Below are 26,278 nucleotides of genomic sequence, written 5' to 3'. Positions count from 1 at the left end.
CCAGTGTCTCAGCAGACAGGAGGCAGCAGATTGTTTCAAATCTCCGGCCTCTCCAGAGCGCCACAGGCTGTGGCAAACACAGACCGCCTCTTCACGCTATTAACGCTGTGACCTCCAGAGTGTTAGATCAGGTATTGGGTGCAAAACTAGTGGGGAAGAGGAAGGCTTTGTCACGTGGTGTTGAGGTGTCTGATTTTAAACCGTCCTCAATCGTTCGTGGACATTCAAAAAGGTCAAAGCCAATCCAACAAAAAAGGTCATGCTTTGACATAATCACACAGCCGAATCATTTGGATCTGGTCTGTTGAACAGCTTGCAGGCAGTTTAGAATTGAAAACTTTAGGTTAGATGCGGGAGAAGGTCAACATCATGCCCTGGTAGATACAAAAAATTTAACAAGAACGCCATCTGGAAAGATAATCTCATAATTTCGCATATATATTAGCCACAAGAATACGTTTGGACCTTTGTGTGATCACTGTTTCCATAGGAACATAACGTTCAACAGCCATCAGGACTCTCAAAATGAAGCAACAGACAAGAATCAGGATCAACAACCAGAAAATGATGCGAGAGAAGATAAGGAGGATAGAAACAGATTATAACAATCGTTAGCAGATAAAACAAAGCGTCCCTTAATCTGATGCATTTCAGATGTAAGAATAAATTGAAAGAATATGCGGGATAAATAATAAAAGAAAAAAGAAAATAATAAATAATAAAATTAAAATAATAATAAGTAATAAAAGAAAAATTATAACCTTATTATTGCTGTTATTGTTGCTATTTATTATTATTACTATTATTTAAATTCAGTTCTTCTACATCATTTTCAGTGATATACTGTCAAAAACTTCAGTGTGAGTCCAACTGAAATTCCACCTGCAGCTATAATTCATTCTCTTTAGTACCGCAGTACAGTGATGACATTATATATAATAAAATATGGAGGTGCAATTTGAACAGTGTTTTAAGTATCACGGCTCTCTTGGGAGATGGCAAGCAAACGGACTCAATTAATAACCCAACAATAACAAAGACAAAAACAGATGCTGTAGGCAAAATGAAAATATTCTGCCCTCACTTTCTTGTAATGGTAATACATGGTAATTCTTGTAATAAAGATCAAATGCTCTAATGAGTCACAGCTTAATTAAAACTTAGAATGAATGCATGATTATACTTAGTTATACAAAGCGATACTTGCCTTCAAATGCGGTCAAACTGCCAGTAGTTTAAAGGGATACTCAACATCATGTCGTTCCAAACCCGAAAGACTTTCGTTCATCTTCGGAACACAAATGAAGATCTTTTTGATGAAATCTGAGAGCTTTCTGTCCCTCCATTGACAGCTACGCAACTGACACTTTGACGCTTCATGCTTTTATTCACATTCTGTATACATTGATCAGCGAACACAAACAGAAGCTCAACCATACATGCTTTAAAGCACGAGAACAAACCTCATTGGTTCTTGCAGAAGCTCAAACGTGCTGCGTAACACATGAGAATGAACCTCATTGGTTCTCACGCGGCAAGCGAACATGCTTTAGCTTCCGATTACCACAACTGATGTGAGCGCTGATGAATGTTTATATGTGAATAAAAGCTTTATTTAAATCTGTCCATTATATATAAAGCAATCGTGTCTCTTCAGAAGATTTGGACAAAACAGCTCAACTCAAATGGATTACTTTACGATCTCTTTAAGAACTTTTTGAAGCGTCAAAGTGGTAGTTGTGTATAGACTCAATGGAGGGACAGAAAACTCTCAGATTTCATTAAAAATATCTTGTGTTCTAAAGAAGAATGAAAGTCTTACAGGTTTGCAACGACATGAGGGTGAGTAAATGATGACAATTAAAATGTTTGGATGAACTATCCCTTTAAGAAGCTGGCAGGCAAGTTGCTCTGAACAGGTTTCGTATGTGCTAATTAGAGAAGAATAACTTCACGCCTGTAGAGGTCTATCTGTCCTCTAAATCAAAGAATGAACAACATCTTGATAGGAAATGATCTGAAACCATTCACCTTTAATGAATGCCGCCCCTCTCCTCCCATTCCAGCCGAGAAACTATGCAATGTAATGACACATGCCACTAATGAAGAACATTTTACAATGCAGACTCCAAATAAAACCAGACAGAATTAATTACAGTGAGGCGGACTGACCTTTTCAGCTTGATAAATCATAAAGCGGCATTAGGCCTGTAGACATACTAGAATGCCTGGCTTTGATAAACAATATCCTCCCTCCTGTATTGACCCAAGAAAAACACTGCACAGATATTATCAAACTGAGTTCTGACTGAAAGCGACTGTCTATCCCAGGTATCTAAAGTATTTTCTTTCTGGACCCATCACATATTTCATCATTTAGGCTATCGGTTCCTCCAATTGCATTCCATCATTCCAACTTGAGCCCAAACTATCTTTTTTGGGGGGGATACGGATCCCATAGCTTTAAAAATAATCTTTTAACACTATTTCTAAAGCAGCTGCATCTTCTTTATACCTCTTCATTATGAATTCCCATTTTGATTGGTACATTTCAATCACAAACCTATTCACAGAACTCATGATTGACTGGAGTGGGAAAGAGATTGAGCACTTCACAGTTGCCAAAGAAAGTTTGTACCAATCCTGAAGGAAAATGAAGCTCAAATATTTCAAAACCATTCTTTGATTTGACATTTAAATGCCAGCTACACAGAGAAGTATGTTATTGCCTGCTTGATATTAATAAGGTTTTATGACTTCTTAAGAAGGCAGTTAATAGAATATCTATATTTTCTTGTTACCACAAACACACAAATACATGTACGCACTGCTGAGTGACAAGCCTGTACCAAAAGCAATTACATTTATTTCTGTTTCCTACCAGAATCTGTTAAAAAAGCTCCAATAAATATTTTTTAACACACCTGTGCACAAGGCTCCTTGACCTGAATACAAAGCAAATACAAGGCAATTCACAACTGCTGAGGACTATAATTAGCACGCACTGGCTTACACGATACTTGGACTGATCCTTTCAAAACATTCACACCCATTTAAATGGGTACAGAAACCGCCATAAAGACCACTGTGTTAGCTACTGTGCTTCCATGGAAAAAAAAACATGTAGAGACGGTCAAACATAGAAATTTGCTAAATGCCTTGGGCCATTAAGAGAAATTAAAAGCAATGCACTGCAGTAGTCCGCTCTAATGCACTAATGTTATTGATTGCAAGTCATGGTTCCAGTTTGAGTCTCAGTCCGTAACCATATCTCGCACTAGAGTAAGAGAGGAGAGTGCTGCAATATTTGAAAAAACAGCTCTAAAAGCTCATCCAAATGCTGGTCTAATGCGGTTTTCTCAACCACTGATGCATAATTGGATGTTTGTCGTGATATAAAAGTAGGTCTGTGTATAGAAGGTGATGAACTCATCAGAAAGCCAAAAAAACTTTGGCTGCATCTCATTCTAAATCAGTAGACAATTTTGGGGACTATCAAGGGTTCACTATATACGATACGGTTATCTGCAACGTGATTATAATGAGGTTGAGGATTAAAACATAGCTGGCACTAGGGGTTGCACAGACTAGTCGACAATAATCCTCTGCCATGACGCTTTAAACTCGATGTCGACTAGTTGCCGATCATGGAATAGAGAGGGTGCAACAGGATAAGAAATCTCTAAATAAAGTTAGTTTACATGTAGTTAGAAAGTTACTTTTAGTATAAAATGTCTGTTGGGGGACCATCAAATTAAAGTGTTAGCAGATATAGACAGTCTACTAATTCCCTAATGACTGCTAGTTGACATGTACTTGCAAATTAAAGAGAGTTAGTTGACATGTAGTTGCAAATTTACTTTACTTTATAGTTAGTAGAATGTCTAAAATGGACTATCAAAATGAAGTGTAAACGTATAGTGTAAGTGTAAATATATAAATATAAGACGGAAAAACTAATTAGAAATGTTGCCTTGACAATTAACTGAAATAAAATATGTATTAAAATTACTAAAACTGAATGACTGTGTGGATGAAAATGGTTCTCTCTCATCTGGTTCTTTCTCATAATTAAAAAAGAGAGAGATTGGATTATCCTTCTGCTCATAAAACATTCACTATTAGGCTAAGAGATCTACTAAGAGATATAACCAGTTTGTATGGAAAGGATCTCAAGCTGACTAAGTGAAGTTGTTACTGTATCTATACCCATTAATAGACAATACGCTCTTTCAGCACAGCGCTACAACAATCCATAATAAAATTACCCTTCATAGTAGACAATGCTTTCCATTGAACTCTGTTAGAGAGCTACATGGCAGTTTATTTGTTCAATAAAATACCTTACTCGCCAGCTATAATACTTAAAAATTCAAAAGCTATCTCCTCGATGCTTTTACAACATTTCAAATACCTCAGTTCTCGCCGTCTCTGAAAAGCCAAGCCAACGGTGATTCTCGTTTTATTACGAGCTCTGTCGCGTTCACTTTTTGCCAGCAGACTCTCCTCTGTTCGCCGTTTTATGAAAACAGGTTATTCCCCAGAGGTTTGAGATGCCATTCCCACACCATACACACGTCAAAGTAGCCAAAGCAACGTTTCTCTAGTTATGGATATGACAATAAACGCACGAGCGAGTGACGTATCTACGCAATTTCCTGCGAAAACCATCTCCTCCTGTCTAAAATATAAACACTTATAATAGGCTTACTGTAGTGAATCAGGGTAAGACAAAAACACGTTTTGGAAGAAGAATTGATGATGTATTGACTTATTTAAACTTTGCAAATTCTGAAGAAAAAAAAAATTGTTACATAGCAAAAGTAATTGTGAGCTACCAATAAGACAATGGAACATGGCCAAGTCCCTGGACAGTGAACTTAACTAGAGAGAAAATATAGTCAGATTGTTGTACAACTGCAGACCAAAGAAGGTCTACTTATGACATTTTAAAATCAAATGTAACTGAACAATTAAGTGTTCTTAACAGTCAAAACACAACCGCCAACAACACCTGAGTCAACATCTTCGCTGTGTATAGTCACCATTATTACTATCTGTTCCATATTCAATCTGTCCTTTGTCAGTCTTAAAAAAAAAGAGAAACTATAAATATTTATTCAAGGAGGTTACACTGCATTCTCCTCTAATCTCCCACAGCGTGTCAGACAAAACAGGAGAGCAAAGGTACATTCATCAATGCACCTGTGGATGACAGGGATGAAGAAATAGTGTTGTTTCTCACTCAGCCACAGAAGCGTCAGGCTGATAGACCTTTCTGGATGCCTGATATCTTTTCAGAGCACACATCTGTAATACTGAGACAGTGGTGTCTCACTCCATAAACAAGAGGGCAGATAAAAGAGAAAGAGTGACCAGGATTCAAGTGCAGTCACCAGATCGAACACTTACTCACCCTTTATTCAACTTTGTCCTTAAAGGACTGAGTTCACTAAAGTTATCTGGTACATTTAAAGGGAAAAACAAGACTTTGTTCTCAAGGGGTATCAGAATATTAGATTTTTCTGGAAGTAGTATATTTAGTCTTAAAGGGGCACATTTGTCTTTGTTTACTCACTATTAAGTCTTTTTAAACCAGTACAACAACATTTCTTTTGTGGAACTTCAAAAAAGATGTTTAGTTGAATGTCCGACCTGCTCTCTTCCAGACAATGAAAGTGAATGGGGAGCAGGAGCTTTCAACCTTCAAAAAGTCAAATTAAAATGAAAACAAATTAAAGTGATCCATATGCCTTGTGCACTATATTTCAAATATTCGGAAACCTTTCAAGAGCTTTGTGTGAAAAGCTCACCTCGAAAAATCTTGTTTGTCAGCTGTGGTCACCATTCACTTTCATGTTATGGAAATGAGCAGCATGGACATTGTGCATAAGTAACTCCATTTGGATTCCTCTGAAAAAAAAAAAAAAAAAAATTTTCATTTGAGTTTTTCTGAAGACAAGGCAAAATGGTCTTTCAATAAAACTTCTTAGTAAACTTTTAGACTTAATGGTGTCGACTTGTTTTGTTCCCGGGTGCAAGGATTCAAAGAGTAAACGTTTAGCGGGATTGAATTATTTTGGTTTCCACTGAAGGATCCAGCACGTTGTTAGCAAAGAATCGTAAACATGGGGAAAATATAGAGATGGAAAATCTGAAAAACCTCAGTGTTCGTATTTACCATTTCAAACTGGATGACAATAAACATTGTGTTTTATAGGCCAAACGGAAGAACAAAGAAGGAACAGCCGTTTTATCAGTTTCACCCAAAACCCTGAAGCAAAACAACGTCACATACAGTATATCTTACGTCTTTGGTACAGGTAAGAAAGCTGTTGACAGTGTTCCACTTTTACCATAATGCTGCTAGTATACAACCTACGATACAATTTTCAGTGATAACCCCACTCTTACAATAACTGTTTTGTTAATAAACCCCTGTCTGTCTGTGGGCAAGGATACAAAAAGCATAAGTATAATCTGTAGTTTTCACATAAGATCTGGAGCTGTCAACAGTTTTGCAGATAAATATACTTGCATTTCTCAGTCCAGGTAACACGGAGAATGAGTTAACTCTTCCGACATTGTAACAATACAAGGTGGGCTGAAAATTGGTGAAGTTACAACTTAAAATGACTTTATTAGTAGTAGTATTAGTAAAGACTTTTTCATTGTTACACAAGATTTCTATATTCATTAAATCCTGTTCTTTTAAACTTTCAAAAACATTTGTTTTAAGCATTAATAATAATGAGAATTTTTTAAAGCTCCAAATCAGTATAAGAATGATTTCTAAAGGGATAAAGTGACACTGAAGACTGGAGTGATGATGCTGAAAATTCAGCTTTTCCATCACAAGAATAATTACATTTTAAAATATATTCCAGTAGAAAAACTTTATTTTAAATTGTAATAATGTTTCACAATACTACTGTTTTACTGTATTTTTGATCAAATAAAATGCAGCCTTGGTGACCATTAAAAAAATTGGCATAAGAGCAATCTTACCAAACGGTTACCAAAACCTTTGAACAGTATATACATTTTTATAGTACTTACACAAATTCAATAAAAGGAATTTAAAATAAATAGTTAATTAGCAGAGGCTTTTATCCAAAGTGAATTGCAGAAGTCTTATAGGAGGTACGATGGGAATAACTCATGACTTGCACTATTGTGGGGATCGATTCAGAAGACTTATGGTCACCATCCTAGGGCTTCACCTACTACTACACCACCCCCACAAAAGGGGGTTTATTATTTAATTTATTTTACATCACTTTCTCTCTCCCCATCCAATAAACAAGCATACACACACACACATTTCATATCACCACCTAAAATAACAGAGAACAGGCTTTCACAGGCATCACCTTTGCAGTTTTAGCATTCTGCAACTTGTGATGTAGTACTTTGTGTCCCCTTATCAATCCATATTAAGGCCGTCTTCTGAGTTTCAGTCTAAAGTAGTTTTCGGGGGCCCTGCGCATGAGGCCATGCGGTACAAGGCAGTAAATAAAACACATAAATGTGCCACAGCAGACAACCAGCAGACACCAGCCCTTTCAATGTTAATAGGAGAGCATTGGTTACCAGAGTTTAAATAATGGCCTCCTGCTTCTATCTCTTGGGTCAGGTACCCTAGGTGGCTGGATTTATTGAGTTAGCAAATTGCTTTTCTATCCTCATTCTTTGCGCCTCTTTCTGTCTGGTCATCCTTTCTTTTAACACAGCACGTGGATGATGGTGGATGATGGGGGGGTGATTGGCCTGTTTTTTTTCATTTCCAGAGAACAGGACGTGTCTCAAGGCCAGGGGAAAGCATGGAAAGGTGCTCATCAAAGGCGCGACTCTGCTGACACGTACAATTACCAAACCGTTTCTCACAGGACTAAAATGCTTTATTCCAGCATGGTTGGAGATGAGGCACCGCTGATGCTGCTGCCAGTCAAGAGTGATTGTGATGACCGAGGATGACTCTTGCTTTTCAACTTCCACAACTCAGAGCCATATTTGCCATATCCTTTGACTACTGGGTCATATATAATATATTCTATCACAACTTTCCACAACTAAGGCAATCAGAGGTCATGTGATTGCAGGCGAAAATATCAAAAGCCAGACAGGAGGAAAACAAGAATACCAATTAATATAACCAACATTATATGCTCTGTAACTGTAGAACTCGCAAGACTAGAAGAAGCTAGACAGATGTGTTTATCACAGTATTGGCAAGGCACTGTATTGATATTCATCAAACATTCTAGTTTGATCCCAAAACTGATTCTTAACAATATTATTTTCTGCCTTGCAAGCATTGGCATTCCCGTCATGAAATGCAAATCTAGTTTATTTAAAACATATGTGCCGTCATATAAACATATCTTAGTCAATGCCATTGTTTTGTCTCAAGTAAACACCAGTGAGACATATTTATAAAAAGCTAATTAAATGTCTTAATTTAACTAAGGTCTATGCCTGGCTTAATCTAAGCCATTTAATTATGATACAGTATCAGCAGAACCTTCAAAGCAAACTTTGAATAGATCATAACTATTTTTTCTTTCGCCGAATCTGTTGCCATAACTCCTGACATTTTTAGATCCCTCCTCTAAGTGAAGCAAAACAAAAAACAAGGTAAACTTCCCCTGATACTTCTTTGTGTACAAGCCACCTTCTGAGCAAATAAATAATGTAGTCCAAAAGTACATGCTGATGATGTGCGTAGGGAAAACAAATCACTAAGAAAATGAGTTACAATTCAGAGGTAGAGGCACACACTGCACCAATAAATGTTCTTGTCAAAACACATTTCAAAACGTGTCATCAGACTACACTTACTGTTTGTCACATACACAATGACGACTTCAAGAGAGGGAATGGACATGCGTGATCTGGGGAAAAAGAGAGGGTTGTGACAAAGGAATACATTTTGAATGATTGATAAATGCATTTTCAGATTACACAGGATGATTGAACATTCATGGTTCCCACAGACTGAGACAAAATAATTTCAGTTTTGAACAGTTCATGATTACTGCACTAGTATTTTCAGAATCTTTTATAGAGATTGCTGGGGAGGATTTACAAGTCAGGTACCACTCTTTTGAATTACAGTTTCAAACATTTATTTATATTATTTCAATGACTTTTAACATATTTTCAGGTTTGCCATGACTGTGGAACATAAAAAATAAAAAAATGGTGACAGCAAGGGAAGAGGATGAACATGCATGATTTGGAAAGGATCTAAGTGGAAGAGGGTTGTGACAGTGGCATAAACTGAATGACTCGTGAATAAAGTGGATGAGCTGATGACTCACGTCACTTGACCATTGATCATTTCAGCAGGATCTACTGTATAGCATTAAGATCGGGTACACATTACTTTTCCTCTTTTTGTGGCTGTTCAGCATGAACCAGCTCCAAAGGCTGACGGCATTTCAAAGAACATCAAAGCACGAATCACAATAGCGCTTTTAAAAGAAGCTTCTTCAACCTCGGATTACACTACACAACATTGGAAATTGATGAACGTGATTCGGGGACAAATGTCAAAACCCGTACACATTTCATTTTCATAATGAGAAGTTAGACGCTATGTAGGCCTATGTCTGTCTGGAAGAGAAGAGAGGAGGGAAATTAAGTTCGAGTATTACAAAGTAAAAGAAAATCAAAGAAATACAGCCAGAAACATTTTCAGTGGCCGTGCTCAACAGAAAACGTATAAAGTGAACGGTGTTCTTAGAACCGAGAAGGAATTATTCTATGCACCGGTTCTTTTAGTGAAATTAAAAACATACTACTGTTATGCGATTTCTAATCGAATGAATCTGAGACAGTAGGCTTAGCTTTTTGTAGTTTGATGAATTCAATATGAGGCGTTTTTCTTGGTTAGCTACTGAATAAAAACAGTAAATTAAAATACTATCACGTTTCCTGCGCTACTAACACTGAATCTGCAGCTGAAACAAAACAACGTAGTCCAGTCCGAAAGAATGATCCTCATGAGTCGGTTCTTTTGGTGAATCAAAATCCAATAGCGTGCTGTGTCTAGTCCGATTCTCGAATGTCCAGGCTCGTTTTAGTGAATCAAAAATACTTCTAAATCAGTCGGAGCGGTTAGTGAATTAGTCTGACTCATTTACAGAAACAAAATTACTTAAGTCATAATATTTAACTCGAACCGCTGAAATTCACACAGCATAGCTAAAAGAACGGATGAAACAGGAACGTTTCAAAACCAGTGGTCTATAACGTTAACTTCCCGGTTACATATCATTTACTTAAATCAGCTCATAAAGTCACTGGCAGATGAATGTCAAATAATTTAAGCATCACTTGCAAGATATTTTTCCTTAGACCATCGAAAAATATAAACCACAAGGTCTGCTACACTGGACATGTCAACCGGTAAAACAAGACATTTAAAGATTGACAGTTAACAGCAGGCCTTTACACGATATAGGAGTTGGCATTAATAATAATTAGCATAATGCACATCACTAGAATCATTTATCGCGCGTCTCTAAATTTAAACTAAAACGCTTTACGGTTCTAACAATCAACACGCTTGTGAAGTACGGCAAATAGTGTCTTACCTTTTCTTTTGAAAGGCGAGAAACAGCGAAAGTAAAGCACTTCAGATTTCCATTTTACACGGACGCTCAGATAAAAAGAGGAAAGCTGCGGGATGAGAGTGGAGAAGTGATGAACAGGCGGTCGGCGGTGAGCAAATAATCTCATACATGAACAAGGACATCAGCCGAGCAAGGGATATATCGCGTAGTTTTGCGCTCGTGGAATTCATCGTTTGAAGTTCTGCACCTGCCTCAATTCATGATAACGCATCAGCTGTAATCCCGGAGGAGTGCGCATATTCTTCATTCACTCCAGATGAAGTTTGCTGGACGGCATCGTGACGAGCTGTCGCTGAAAATAGCACGGTCGAGAGAAGCGACACATCGTCGCGAGGAATCTCCAGAGCCCGTCATAAACACGAAGATGTGTCACGCAGAGTTGAAGGCGCTCGCAATAATGAGACGGGCTGTAAAACGTAAAGCCGTAGAGCTTTGCTCACACTGCCTTGATGCTGAGATTTCCTAGGATGCACTTGGACCAAGTTACCTAAGCTTACTGTGTTCCTGTGGAAAACAATGGTCTTTATTGAATTTTAAAGGAGAAGTCTTTATAGCGAGAAGCATAATGTATATCCTTTGCATTGAAACCACAAAGTCCAGTTTGAGGTTTTTGAACAAACCAACCTATTAAAAATTCTACATTTTTACAATTTAGGTCATCATCAAATGGTGCAAATATGTGTAATCTTCTTGGAATCATCAGTACAATCAGGCTTTTTAAATGTTAAAAACAGACTTGTGTGATTTACTCTGAAAATAATACAACTATACTTTGAGTCAAATATCATACAAAAGCTCAATCATTACAAATTAAAGGGATAGTTCACTTTGAAATTAAATTTTGGTATGTTTTAGCTTACCTCAAGGGCATCCAAGATGTAGGTGTCTTTTTTTTCCGCAGTAGTTTCAATTTTGATATTTTTAGGTCAAACCGTTCTTGTCTGTCAGTCATATAATGCATGTCGATGGTCACTGTCTCAAAGAGCATGCACAGAGTCCAAATTAAAACAATTCCCCATCGTCCAAATTAAACAATTCCCCATCGTAAGTACACATTGATGGGCTAAGACACGAAACGAGCGGTTTGTGTGAGAAAACGAACAGTATTTATATCGTTTTTACCTCTTGAACACAGCTGCGTCCAAATGATCTGAGAGCGCGGGCGGGTATAGATATATATAATAGATGTCGCATTGGCTACTGCGAAACCGTAGCCAATGCGACATCTAGTGTATATATCTATTCGGTTGTTAAGTCGTGACGTAACCACTCTCCGATAATACTCTTTCCGGGTCCAAAGTCCAGGTCCTCTCTACCTACCTACCGCTTTCGCTAGTGTTTTGGTTATTATTGAGTGTTTTTACAATGCCGCAGTGCTGTGTCCCGTGTCCCGAGCTAACTCACTTCAACCTCGTAAATCTTCTTTTTCATTGATGCCTGGACTCTACCCTTAATTATGCCACCTGAGTGATGAGCTACACTAACCACTCTGTTGGTGTTAAAGGAATTTAAACCCTTTTCGACCGCCAAGGGTGCCTCACTAAGAAGGACGTGATCGTAAATAAATGTACAGGTTCCACCATTGTTATTTCTGGACTGGACGAGAGGAGCGCTTGGACCCGGAAAAGGCTAAACGTCACGCGTGACGTCAGACTTAACAATCGGATACCCGCCCGCGCTCTCAGATCACTTGGACGCGGCTGTGTTCAAGAGGTAAAAACGATATAAATACTGTTCGTTTTCTCACACAAACCACTCGTTTCGTGTCTTAGGCCATCAATGTGTACTTACGATGGGGAATTGTTTAATTTGGACGATGGGGAATTGTTTTAATTTGGACTCTGTGCATGCTCTTTGAGACAGTGACCATAGACCTGCATTATATGACTGACAGACAAGAACGGTTTGACCTAAAAATATCAAAATTGAAACTACTGCGGAAAAAAAAGACACCTACATCTTGGATGCCCTTGAGGTAAGCTAAAACATACCAACATTTTATTTCAAAGTGAACTATCCCTTTAACAGGTCTCCAAACAAGTCCTGTTTCAAGTCCAGTGGATCCTGACAAATGCCTGCAACACACAATGCTACATCTGAGAGCAAAGGATTCATTTTAATGTGAGACCGGTCAACGATACATAGCTGCATATGGTTTATAGGAATAATAAACAAGACTTTTCATCAATCTTTGACATCAGTTTTAAATCGCTATAAATAATGAGAATTGTATTCTAGATGGCAGTTAAAACAGTCATAATCATGTTTTTTTCTTTTTTTTTTTCAAATATTAAGGTTCATCACAATGTTTTGGTTCTGTTTTCTGTGCACAAATGATTAAAAAAAAGAAGAAAAAAAAGGCTAAAAATATACACAACAGTAGAAAACACTAGAAAGTAACAAAATGGCTTGTAATGTACATTGAGTATTTACAATGATGCAAGTGGTTCCTTTCTGCCCTCTTAAGGAGGATTATAAAATATATACATGTTTTGTGAATCCCCTGACACCTGGATTTCCTGCCAGCATCAAGTCTGACTCGAGGGCTGCCTGTCATCTTGACAGCTGGAACCGTGGCCAGTGTTGGTCTGAATAAAGTTGTTGAGGCCATCAAAACCTTGATTAAAGAGAAACTCCATATACCAGTTCCAGTACTTCCCGGTCTGCAAACATGAAAAGAACAGTTACTGTGTATGACTGAGCTCAAGCATGCTCTTGTGTTGATCAGAAATAAAATCTATGAGAGTCAAACATCAGAAAGGTTTTTAATAAAAAGATGATATAACATTAGTACCTTTATTGAACCAAGATCCACATCCTTCCTCTCCGGCCAACACTGATAAAGAGAGCATAAATATTCATCGTTCTCCCTCTGCTTTAAATCTCAGTAGTACACTGCTGAATGTTGCAGTCAGACCAAAAAAGGTACTTGTATTATTAAAGATGATGAAAACTCCAGTCTCACACAGCTTCCATGAATAATAAAATGTGATTCCGTATTAATGGATCCTCTATAAAAGATACATTAATACCTCATTTGTCTCTTTGTCCAATCTTAAAGTTATTAGTGAAAAGAGGAGGCTGCCCTGTCCCCAGTAGTGACACAAGGCTTTACACTTGATGTAATATAATCATCTAATTAGCTTGCGCAGCTGAGTCCCATTCCTTCTCTCCAAATGAGATGACAGTCAAGCATCACTGTACTATTACGAGCTCTTGTGCTATTAAATGGCACTAGTGTGAGAATGTCTCACTCACCCTCTGATGGAATTCGATGGCATAGCTGAAAAGTGCCGGGTGGTGGATGAGGTCGAAACGGCACCAGGGTTCTGCTACTTTGCTCAGAGCAATTAGATCCTTGTCGATCTCAAGGTCTGAACCAGGGATGTCCCACCAGGAATTCCACATGGAGTTCACCATGGCTTGAAGGTTACGATTAAACTCCTTGTATGTGTTTCTGCTAATGTGGAAGGTTTGCTGTAATGTAAGAAAACGTTCAAAATGAAACTAAATAAAATCAAGAATTTTCAGACACAAGTGTTTGTGGGTAAAATAACATCTGGTGCCACTAAGGGGATCTTCATGATATACACAGTGAGACAAGAACCACCTTATGAGTGAATAAAAACCTTCACCCATATATTTTAAATGACATAAAATTGCAATGCTGTGATCAAATTATTTGGCCATTTTATTCTCTGTAATGCCAGTGCCATGCTCATATTTTGAGGCTTCTTTGTCTCACTGGGATTCAATCATTAAAACTCCTTTCATCCCCAGCAGGTAAGGTGAGGATTACAGCAATAAATTGTAAATTCTTAAAAGCACAGCTTAAAGGTCTTTCTAATTGGCCTATTATGAGTAAATTATTCAGACACAAAACCGCCAGCATACACAATTGGCTTTTCATGAATTTGCTGTGTTCGTTTTATGACACAGTATCCCCTCATTACCTCTCTCTGCTGCTCTTGTTTCTTAGCCAAGGTCAGATTCTTCCGGTATCTGAGAAAATAATAAAACAACAGGATTTTATTAATAAAATTATAATTTTATACAGAATTAATCATGCTAATAAAATGAGAGACCATTCAGGTTCAGTAGTTTGGGGTCAAATAATTAATAATTAAGCAAGGATGCATACAATTGATCAAAATTGATAGTAAAAGACAATTACATTGTTAAAAAATTATTTCTAAATTATAAATGCTGTTCTTTTGAACTTTCAATGCATCAAAGAAAAATATATCACAACGGTTTTCAGAAATGATAATAATAGGCTAAATGTTTCTTGAGCATCAAATCAGCATATGATTTCTGAAGGATCATGTGACACTAAAGACTTAAGTAATGAAAATTCAGCTGCCGTATTGCTTCGGATGTTTGTTTGATTTTGTCCTTTTTGGAGCTTAGCAGTATAATCACTCATCCAGTGGCTCATCTCAATTTCTATTTCTTGATAACCACAAAGTCATACGGCATCATGGTGATTTTTGGATGAACTATCCCTTTAAGTCTTCACAGCAGCACTGAAAGGTTTGCGTGCCGAAGCAGATGAAAGGATCTTCATACTTCATTTCATCTATTGCTAACAGGCATCATACCATGGCAATGTAATGCATTTGAAGGTTCAGCTGTTGTCCTCAGTTTAGCCAGCAGCACACAGGTGTCCCACTGCCATGGGAACTGCACATGCAATGAAGAATAACTTACCCTCACATGGCTCACTCACCCAAAAGTACAGCAAACTCTTCCAGAAGATGCCTGTGATCTAGTATGGTCAGGCTAACATCTCAAGCAGAAAATCTCCAGGATTGACCAGAGTGATAAAATGACCCATAAAACGTATTATAGCTCACAACATAGTACCTGTACATGATGTAGCCGAGCCGATCCACACTGACAGAGTCTGTGGCAAAGAGAGCTGGGTAGAACACCCCAGCCGGAGGCATGATGACCAGAGGCAAGCTGTACTTCAGGAACATGTCACACACCTAGACATGACAAGAGAGAAATATCTGCTTTAACACAAAGTCATCAAACATTAGTGTTTCTGGTACTAAATCTACTCAACAAAAATCAGCACATAAATCTTAGTGAAACTCAGGCAGGAACTTCAGTGGATGTCACTTTGCCAATAACATCATGTTAATTAAGTTAATCATAGCTGAGTGTACCGTCTCATAGAAGGCAAGTGTCTGGTTGAGCAGAAGAATGTGGCAGTTCTCCAGACGGAGTCCCTCAGATGCCAGCAGTCCTACAAAGCGCACCAGCTCCATAACTGAGTCCATGAAGCCAGACAAGGTCATAGTCCTAGAAAGGGGAATGTATTATTCTTTTCACTCAGATTTGTTTTTTGTTTTTTTGAAAGCATACACAAAATAACATGTGAAAAACAAGTTCTCCTTGCAGAGCGAACCATATTTCTCCAAAAGAGAACAATAAATCAGCTTTAAATCACACCTAGTATACACCAGATGTGTCTTTGTGCTATGCTTGGCACTCACACAATCCGCACAGCACAGAGAGTCAGAGCGAAAAAGTGAACAATAGGTGTATCGCATTGATGCAGGGCACACTGGAGCAGTCAAACAAGGTTTTGCCCTTGATCATAATTTCTCCTTCAGCTGTGCACTTCAGTAATGTAATAAAAAAAAAACCCAAATCAGCAGTGAGAGAAAAGCAATACACGACAGGCGAGGGAAAAAATCCACCACACTTCATTACACACCGTTCCACAGAACACTTTCGGGGTAAACGAGGTTCAGACAGAGCCCAACCACAGGAGCAGTTCATTGATCTCTTTTAAATATAAAATATTAAAAAAGCCATAGTGGTAAACCTCAGGCAAGGCTTTTAAGAGTACAAATCCCTGGAGTGTGGTCCTATTTCTTCACTCAGTAAAGTGCAAGACATATTTTAAGACAACAGCATTCACAACTCTTATAAATTTAACTTCTATAAAGCAACACGTTTCCAAGAATATTCAGTTGGTAATAAGTGGAGAAAGTAATTTTATTTTGTTTTTTTGAAAATCTGCTGATGATAATAACTGATAAATTGTGCAAAATAAGACTAGGGATTATTATTAAACATGATTTTTGGATACTCACACGGTGCTGTTGCTGTTAAGACTGATATCCAAACCGCCCTCCGATGCGCTGACGGAATGCCATGTCAGCCACTTCACCAGCATGCTATTCAGACATTCGATGACACTACACTGAGGAGGACAATGTGAAAAGGCACAGATAAGGGCGGGAAAAAAAAATCAAAACCTGCTTTCAACTGCTGCAAGCTTAACCACAACACCACTCAAATATCACAGGAAGTGCAAAGATGCTAAGGCTTAAGTGTGGAAAGACTAATTCAATTATGTCTGAACTGTTTGAGCATTCATTGACATAATCTGGCTCGTGTAATACTCATGCTTAGCTCGATACAAAAAATAGGAAGGAAACAAATAAGAGTACATTTAAAAAACAACATACAAACCTTGAAAAATACCGTGGAGGTAAAATAAAGTTGCTTCAGTGGCTCGAATAGAAGTTTATGCATGTCTACAGACAAAGAAAAGAAACACTGTTCAAGTTATAGTTTTATGTACAGGATGAATAGAATTTTCTACCCTGACTAATAAAATGCTAAACAATAAAATATTGTTTATCAATAAAATATTTATCTTATCAATAAAGGATGTAAAAACACCATTATCATTAGGGAGTAATTATCTATGATATTGCTACCTACTTTTGTTTTCAACAATTTCCACTATACCAGCAAATGCAAAGAGCTTTTTGAAGAACCCTGACTGTAAAGTAATTGGGATACTTACAAATGCTGGGCATTAAGGGAATGTCACTGAGAAGATCCAGGATCTGCGGCCGGAGCAGAGAGCCATCCCACACACTCAGGAACTTATAAAGAAAACTCTCCGTGCTGGAGAATCCCTCCTGAAAAAAAACGTAGACACAAGCCCTGTCAACATGGGACTTGAGGATTTAACAAATAGGGAGATTATTCAGGAATTAAAAAAAGGAATAAAGCAAAGCAGAAAAATGATTGATACAGGGTTTCTGCACACTTTTTAAAGTCAAATTTAAGGCTTTTTAAGACCCTTTTAAGACCCGAAGAAATCAAAATTAATCCCATGCATTAGGGGTGTGCAATATTGACAAAATATGTCTCGATATTTTCAAAGTTTTGTTGATAATAATTAGATAATATTTTACTGACTGTGTTTCTGTGCTTGGTGCCATGGCTGGTTTAGGCCTGTTGTTGACAGCTGACTCACGAAGATATTCATATTTTTCATATTCTATGCAGTGGTCAGTTCACTGCAGTGACAGAAATTAACATTTTTTATTAAGGGGCAATATTTGCCACCTTAAAGGGATAGTTCACTTTGAAATACATTTTTGGTATGTTTTAGCTTACCTCAAGGGCATCCAAGATGTAGGTGTCTTTTTTTCCGCAGTAGTTTCAATTTTGATATTTTTAGGTCAAACCGTTCTTGTCTGTCAGTCATATAATGCAGGTCTATGGTCACCACCTCAAAGAGCAAGCACAGAGTCCAAATTAAAACAATTCCCCGTCGTCCAAATTAAACAATTCCCCATCGTAAGTACACATTGATGGCCTAAGACACGAAACGAGCGGTTTGTGTGAGAAAACGAACAGTATTTATATAGTTTTTACCTCTTATACACAGCCATGTCGAAGTGATCTGATCTGACGTGTACGCAGACTGGTGCATAGATATATACACTAGATGTCCCCTTAAAGACATTCGTTCCAATGAACTGCCGTAGACAAGGCGACATCTAGTGTGTATATATCTATGCACCAGTCTGCGTACACGTCAGATCAGATCACTTCGACATGGCTGTGTATAAGAGGTAAAAACTATATAAATACTGTTCGTTTTCTCACACAAACCGCTCGTTTCGTGTCTTAGGCCATCAATGTGTACTTACGATGGGGAATTGTTTAATTTGGACGATGGGGAATTGTTTTAATTTGGACTCTGTGCATGCTCTTTGAGGCGGTGACCATAGACCTGCATTATATGACTGACAGACAAGAACGGTTTGACCTAAAAATATCAAAATTGAAACTACTGCGGAAAAAAAGACACCTACATCTTGGATGCCCTTGAGGTAAGCTAAAACATACCAAAAATTTATTTCAAAGTGAACTATCCCTTTAAATTGATTTCCAGGGGCATTTTCACCTATATATGGACATTTGTAGATGTATGCATCACCTTTTATGTCAAATTCTAACATTCAAATTAAATTCTATTAGAATAATTACACAATACCACTGTTACCAGTCAAATTAAACCATTAAATCAAAATCCACCTTTGCAGTTCAGAGGTGACACAGAAGTGGCATCAGATCTGGCATTAATATATTTACACTGCATTTACAATTGCATAAATAAAGCTATGAGATTGTTAAATATGAACTGATTTCTAATTTTAAAGTTCTAATTAAAGGGTACTTTAAATGTGAAACTAAAACCGCCAGTAGGTAGCGGCAAGTCACTGTCTTAATAAGTGAGTTGAGGGAGTCATTCATTCAACCGATTTGATCAAACGACTGATTCATTCGGAAAAGAAGCAAGTATTTGTTCATTGAATCATTACATTGATTCGTTCAAAACGCGGATTCCAGTCAAAAAATCGTCGCTGTATGTTGCATTGAGACTCTGCTATGGCTTCATTTTGAAATTCTCGTCAGCGAAATAAAGGGAAAACAAACAATATTGACAATATTGATTATAAAATGTAACTCACAATGTTAATTTATTGTTAATTTAGTTTTTATATAAAATAAATATCACATGCTGATGTGATATTGTAGGCCTATGATAACAACATAATATGATATAAATATAAGACAAAAACTCATTTGGGAACATACCTATAATTGCAAACATCACACAGTGAAAGCACAAGAGACAAAAGCGATGTGAGCTCGCAGTGCCTCGTACATCGTTAAACAATGATTACAATATCATAATAGACAATATCATAATAGACAATACACATCGCACACCACTATGCACATAAAGAATGAACTTAGAACTGAACTGACATTTACCAACTTGCTTCTCTCTCCTCCTGTTTCGCGTGCAGGAGACAGACGTAATGCTGCCGCGAATGTGAAAGAATTCACAAAGAAAGAATAATAAATAAAAAAGTACGCTAATTAGATGGTTCTAATTTGGAAAATATTTAGATATGTCTAAGTCAAATTGCCATTGAAAATTTAAGACCTTTCATAAGTAAAAAGACTTTAAGACTTTTTATGGCCTTAAATTTAAAAAATCTAATTTAAGACTTTTTAAGGATCCGCGGACACCCTGTGATAGATTTGTGGAATAAACTGCAGCATGTTTCTCATGAACACATCCATCTTTGAGGCTACCTAGGTTAATTTCCTATAGGGTAATATATGTCTTCTGTTGCTCGGTCATACCTGCAGGAACTGCTGTGAGAAGAGGATGGTGCTCAGAAAGCGACATGCTTCAGAAGTGTTGTCATAATTCCCATCCACAGGACATAGTAAAAACTCTGGCAAAAAACATGAGAAGTAACCATATTATGGTACTAAACTCAACTCATAAAACAGAACTTCATTTTAAAAATGGTAACATGCAGGCTGGGAGTGACTACAGAACTGTACATATGACTGGAAAGGTTTGGCATTACAGCATGAAATATTTACCCTCTTGCAATGAGTGTCCAAGCCAAAAGTTAAGGCGCAGGAAGGCAGATTCATCCTGTACACAGTCCAGGTAGTGCAGAGCCAGCGCTGATCCCAGCAGTGAACCCATCTGGGCAGGCAGCTGAAAACGAGTTATGACTTCAGCATTAAGCAGCAAAATGCTATGCAACATGCATCCGCACAACAGAGACAGTATATCATATACAAGAGCTGTCAAAACAGCTGGAGGCAAATAAACCAATTCAGTCAAACTTCTGGCTCCTTCAAGACCTGCACCGAAACCAACAATTTGTACAACAGTTAAACATTCTGCCATGCTACATTCTCTCACCATTTCCAAAACTGTAATTTGTGTCACTCTACGAACAGCTGCCTCTCAATATGGGAATACAGCAAATAATAAATTAATAAATCTAAGTGACAGATTGACAACGGACATGGCTGATTCTTTCTGTAATTAACGAGCAAATGTATCATTCATCTGAGAAACGACTGGTTCTAATGATGGGGTTGCCACAGTGAGAAAGAATCAATGATCCTTCCCAACGGCCAAAACTGCCTTCTTTCTTGATCCCTCCCTTTTGCAGACTGCAAAATCACTTAAAACGTGGCGCAGGAACACTGTGAAAAGGTTCATTTTGTCCAAAATTAAGCCTAAATGTCATCAGACCTTTAAAAGAGATTTAATAAGACTTATGTCAGTGGATCCGCCAGGTAGACTGTTTGCAAGACGCTCTTGATTTTTTTTTTTACTTTGTCAATTGAGACTGCAATATCGTCACCTTCCTAAAATAATTGCCCAAGTAATTTTTTCAGGTTTCTCAGAAAACACAAAAAACTGAACCAATAATTGAGGTTGAGTAGATTTTCGTTCTTCTTGATGCAGCTGTCATCTGGAAAAGCTTGTAAAATTGCCTAAGTCTCATTGTCTTTTGACTTAGGGCAAAATAAAACGGCCTAAGTCACACTCGTCTTGACATAGGCCATTATACTACGGGGTAGAATTGCATGATCTGTTCAACTGAGGATGTGGGCGATTTTACCAGAGGTGGCCAGCATCATGGGAAGATGACTTCTGCAAAAAAATCATGGCGATGCAACAACAACAAAAATCACGAGAGAAGAGCTTCAATTATTTTAGGAAGGTGACGATATGTTGTTTAGTTACTTACAGAGAAGCCAGAGTTGTTTAATGTTCATCTGAAAAGTTGTCTGCTGTGAAAGATTGGGCAGTAATATCAAACCAATATAATGAGGTGGAAGATTTAATGACATGCTCATTGATAAGTCTTGTGAAGGCTTAGCTCCACCAAGTGGCCAAACCACAGTAGTGCAGATCTTTGATTACAAATCACATCAGGTGAATGCAATGTAAATATTATGCAATATGACATTCTGTATTTAACAATCCCAAGAAATCTATCCTGTTTTATTGCGTCAGTTCTATAGATAATGCATATTGTGAGAAAGAAAAAGCTATGTGCATTACCTCTATATTGTGAATGTTCTCCAGTAGCTCTTTGAAGGAACGGAGCTCCTGTAGACGGAACACCTTCTTGCTGGAGTTGCTGTCGAACGCTGAGCTCAAGGGAGGTATCGCTAGATGATGTAGTTTCTATGAACATTAGGTAGTGAGAAACATTCATTTCATAGACTCTGAACTTGATATTCTATGGTATTGAACTTAATATCCCCCATTCCTATGATTTCACCGCATAACTTGTTAAGGCTGGAATACACTAGACAACCTTTGCCAGCCAGTCTGTAGATTTTGGACCGCTGCAGTTGACAGATTTCACAGAAAACTGTGCAATGTCTGATGGGCACAGACTACATTTTAAAGACTTCAAACTATGATTCCATTCAGTCTGTGATGTATTCCAGCCTTTTGTTGACAAGTCAGAGTTCTGCAAAGCTCTTTGCAGTATTACGCTGATGACATATTACCCTCTTTCTGGAGGATGGCTTCTCTCTCACATCTAGGCTCAGGCTCTGGTCAACTAAAACTGCACCCTTGTTTTTTCTCTGTACAGCACTCAGAGCCACTTTCCAGGTGGAGTTGTGATTCTTGAATCCAGTCTGGAGAACAATAAAAAAAATTGCAGTCTAAGAGCCAGAAACATTGATTTCTGCTGGAGAAAACAGTAATGAAAACACTAACCCTCACTCTTGCTGGAAGAGAGAGCATCACTAAGTCTGGGCGAAACACTTTGTAGAGTACTAGAAGTTGTGTGAGAAATGGTTGTCTGCCCTTATAGAGGAGAAAGGGAGAAACACAAAGCACTTGTCAGATGAAATGTATAGAGTAAAAAAAAAAAAAATTCTCTAACACTACAGTAAGTCTACATTTATAATAATGGATATGAAGGCGTTTATTTTAACTGTACCATTTTGGCTTGGATATCCAAAAGTTTCCTGACTCTGTACGGGTGAACTATGAAGGTGGGTGGGGGAGAGAGAGAGAGAGAGAGAGAGAGATCAGAAAAACAAGCAAATAACATGTTCATGTTCTAATGTAGCATTCACAGGGATACAATTTAAGCCACTTAGTCGACAACTCACCATGTTCCCGCATTGTTAAAAGGTACAACAAGTGGCAAATAAAAGGGCACTGGAAGAAAAAAAAATATAGCATATTAAATTAACATTGAAAAACGTATTTTAATGAAATAATAAAACATATGCCAGTGGACTTCACAACATGGATATATTCTAAATTAAAATAAGTAATTTGCAAAGCACAACCAACCAGATTTTCTTCAGTCACAAAGCTGAAAATGAAGCCATAAATGGATCTCAAGTTGTCTTTGCAGTCAATCAGGTCAAAAACAGTGAGTACCCAACGGACAAAGAGAACCTAAAAAGAAAATATGTTACTAAGAGAGTGAACTAAAAGTTTCAAGTCACAATGAAATGAAAGTAATGACAGATCTTTTCATGTCACATGTATTGTGACATACATCAACTTGTACTGGATTTTGAAAAGAAAAAAATGTAGGCCGGGAACTTGGTTCTATTCATCGGTTGTTGATTAGATTTTGAGATCTTAAAAATGTAAGCAGATGAAAGTGAGTTTGTGTGAACTCCAATGATTGGAAAGTCCTGCGCGTCACCAGTGAGAAGTCTGTTTCACCGGAAGATCAAGTTATGACATTTTTATTAAAATAATAATTAGAGGTGCTCTAAGCGATGTTGGGTGACATCACTTCTTGTTGACGTTCGAAGTATTGTCAAACAAAACGGAGGCTAGCTTGACCCTCCCTCCTCCTCCTCCTCCTCATCCCGTCCCCTCCCTTCCGTGCTTCCTGAAACAGTCATGAACGCGTTCATCGGAACGTGGTCTCTTTGGTCGTGTGTCGGCCATATCAAAATTCAAGAGAATATAATTCTAACGTTAGTCGTTGTCTAAGACATCTCTCCTCTAGCTAACTTCCCTCTTCTTGCTTCTCTCTCCTCCACTCCCCACACCCCCCTTCATGTGCACGCGCACTAACCCACACCCCCAAATCATTCTTGTCGGTTATTGGCTGGAACACTGTTTGTTATGTTTTGTGGTCCAGGTTGGGCCAGTTTGTTTTTGTTGCCGTTTGTGGAGCCTGGGCTGTCTACAGAGACCGTGTTTTTTTTACAGTGTGTTCAGGGGACAGGCAGCTAGCGGATAGTGAGGAGATGTTTGCTGGATGTGACAAAAAAAGTTTTGGCCTAAAAAACACGTGACATCACTTAGAGCACCTTTAAATAAAACATGCAAATGAATAACATGTTCTATAAATGAATGCAATTAATTAATTCTCATTTCATGCAGACAAAAAATGCAAAAATGAAATGGGCAGCCATTTCACCAATGACCAGGTCAGACCAATCATCAGCCCTTACCTGTGCATTTATTGGCATTTTCCCTACACATAGCCATGACACCCCCTTCACGATGGCCTCCTGTGGCACCACTGTGGCAGGTATTAGAAACTTTAGCACTCGGGTACAGTTCCCGGTTCCTGTTGGATAAACAGAAGTTGATCATCTGTGTGATGAACCACTAAAGGCATTCAGCAGAATGAGGATGAGCAACCACTGACATTTGTGACTGATCTCATTGCTATAGTGTTTCTCATGATGGATTCCTTCTCATGTTAGGCAAACAAATAAAGTTAGCTGAAGAAATCCGAGAATGTCCTCCTGATTATATTACCTGCATTGAGGCTCAAAGCCAAGTCCAGCAGCACTGTGATGACTTCCGGAGAAAGACCTTTACTGACAGCCACTGTCTCCACTACCACTATATTCCTCTCCAGCTCATCATTCCCTCTGACTACGGTGCCAGCTTCCACTGTAACATACAAAAATACATGTAAATAGAGATTATGACACTTGAAGTTAGATGTGATACAGCAACTGATGACGAGACAGTCAATACAGATAAACTAAATATCTAAAAGTCTGAATTCGTCCAGAGTCGTTGGCAGATTTACAAAATAACGAACGAAATAAACAAATAAATATGTTCTTACTGTTAAACTGTAAACCTCTAAACTGTTTTTGTAATAAGTTTCTGTTATGTTTTCTGCTGCACTCACCCTGAGACAGATACTTCACCGCGAGACCAAAGGGATCCGCCTTGCCTTTTCTTTTTTCTTTTTCTGCCAAACGCAGACTTCTGTTACTCGCAGAAGAGGCGAAGGAGTCTATTTCTCCCGATGGTTCGGAGACTAACCCCGTAAGGTTAGATAAATCGGCCATTTTTTCGCTACATAATATTATTTGTTATTTCTCTCGTGTTTGTCTGCAGTAGCATATTCAAACCAAACGCCAAATCCGCCGCGACCGTTTGGACATGCGCACTAGATCACTTCCTGTACAACAACCACGCTACCTCAATGAACTGAAGTGGAACAGCTATACTACTCCTATATTGTTAATTATCTACTAGTGTGTTCTAAAATATAATTGTGTTGTTAATTTTTTTATTTATTTTTTTATTTAATTTGTAGTTTACTTTTAAAATGGTGAAGCATGTTTTCCGTTTTGTGTCTTTAGGCTCAGAAAGCCTCTCTCTCTCTCTCTTCTTTTGTATCAATCGATAAATTAATATACTAAGTAATATACATTAATATAACTTAATTATAAGTTATAAGATACTGATACAATGACGAGCTAAACCAGATGACCACAAATTTGGCCAAACTGAGACACCAGTTTGTAAAATCACTAGAACAGTTTTAATTTTTTTAGGTATCACAAAAACATCTCAATGAATAAAAATCACTAGCAGGCCTAGCACTGCCGTTCCACTCTATTTCATGTGGTGTTTTAACGTAGAAAGTGCACCTCTGCCACCTACTGGACTGGGGTGTACACTGCAGCGTCAAGGTGGTTGAAATGTGACGTAAATATGCACTAAAGCAGCAGAAAATTGACAAAATCAGGCAAAATTAACAAGATAATGAGTTGACTATATTTGATAAACAGAGATGTTGCTATCAAAAGGTAAGAACTGTAAATAGGGTACAATAACATTATAGCCTATTCATGCTATGAACGCTATGCTATACACTATGTAGCTATATGCTATGCTTTAAACATTTCTTTTGGTGGATTGAAAACGACTTTTGTGAGGATATTTATTTTTGTTTGTAAAACTGGTTTCCACTGCATTGAGCTATAAGCATATTCGTGTTAATATATAGTACAATATGATAATTGTATTCAAAATAATTTTGTGAAAAGTGTGCAAGAGATGAAAATCACAAGTGTTTTTAATACTGTTATCCAATCTCAATGGTACACTGCATAGAGGTTTTATTCTCAGCATCTGCATGCACAAACATTTTCTCTCACTGTCAAGTGTGTAACATGACCCATTCTGTTTAAACTAAGAATGCACAATTCATTTCTTGGACTATCTAGGC

The 26,278-nt window shown here is 37.8% G+C and overlaps 2 protein-coding genes across 3 annotated transcripts in view; both read right to left on the bottom strand.

The window, feature by feature from the left end:
• The window catches only part of drp2 (dystrophin related protein 2), a 172,012-nt gene extending 160,364 nt beyond the window's left edge, over positions 1-11,648 (bottom strand). The window contains exon 1 of one of the 2 annotated variants that reach the window (XM_082178201.1): positions 10,602-11,648. In XM_082178201.1, coding sequence (XP_082034327.1) covers positions 10,602-10,746 — 145 coding nt within the window. In that variant the 5' untranslated portion in view covers positions 10,747-11,648. The remainder of the gene's footprint in view (positions 1-10,601) is intronic. The other variant, XM_082178200.1, reaches the window with a different exon arrangement.
• Positions 11,649-12,737: 1,089 nt separating this feature from the next.
• On the bottom strand, positions 12,738-25,218 carry cenpi (centromere protein I). Its single transcript, XM_082178207.1, has 20 exons — positions 24,947-25,218; positions 24,562-24,699; positions 24,249-24,367; positions 23,122-23,229; positions 22,935-22,983; positions 22,760-22,806; positions 22,534-22,623; positions 22,320-22,451; positions 21,862-21,987; positions 20,373-20,493; positions 20,124-20,218; positions 17,473-17,590; positions 17,133-17,197; positions 16,751-16,860; positions 15,815-15,950; positions 15,507-15,631; positions 14,594-14,642; positions 13,899-14,117; positions 13,435-13,476; positions 12,738-13,303 (listed from the first exon to the last, which is right to left on the bottom strand). Exons 1-20 carry the CDS (start codon positions 25,107-25,109, stop codon positions 13,169-13,171), a joined length of 2,187 nt encoding a protein of 728 aa, XP_082034333.1. The 5' UTR covers positions 25,110-25,218; the 3' UTR covers positions 12,738-13,168.
• Between the last annotated feature and the right edge of the window lie 1,060 nt (positions 25,219-26,278).

The sequence above is a fragment of the Leuciscus leuciscus genome, assembly GCF_965113295.1.
Source record: "Leuciscus leuciscus genome assembly, chromosome: 8".
Classification (NCBI taxonomy): Eukaryota; Metazoa; Chordata; class Actinopteri; order Cypriniformes; family Leuciscidae; genus Leuciscus; species Leuciscus leuciscus.
The sequence above is the reverse complement of the archived record's forward strand: the minus strand, read 5'-3'. Positions and strand labels throughout refer to the sequence as shown.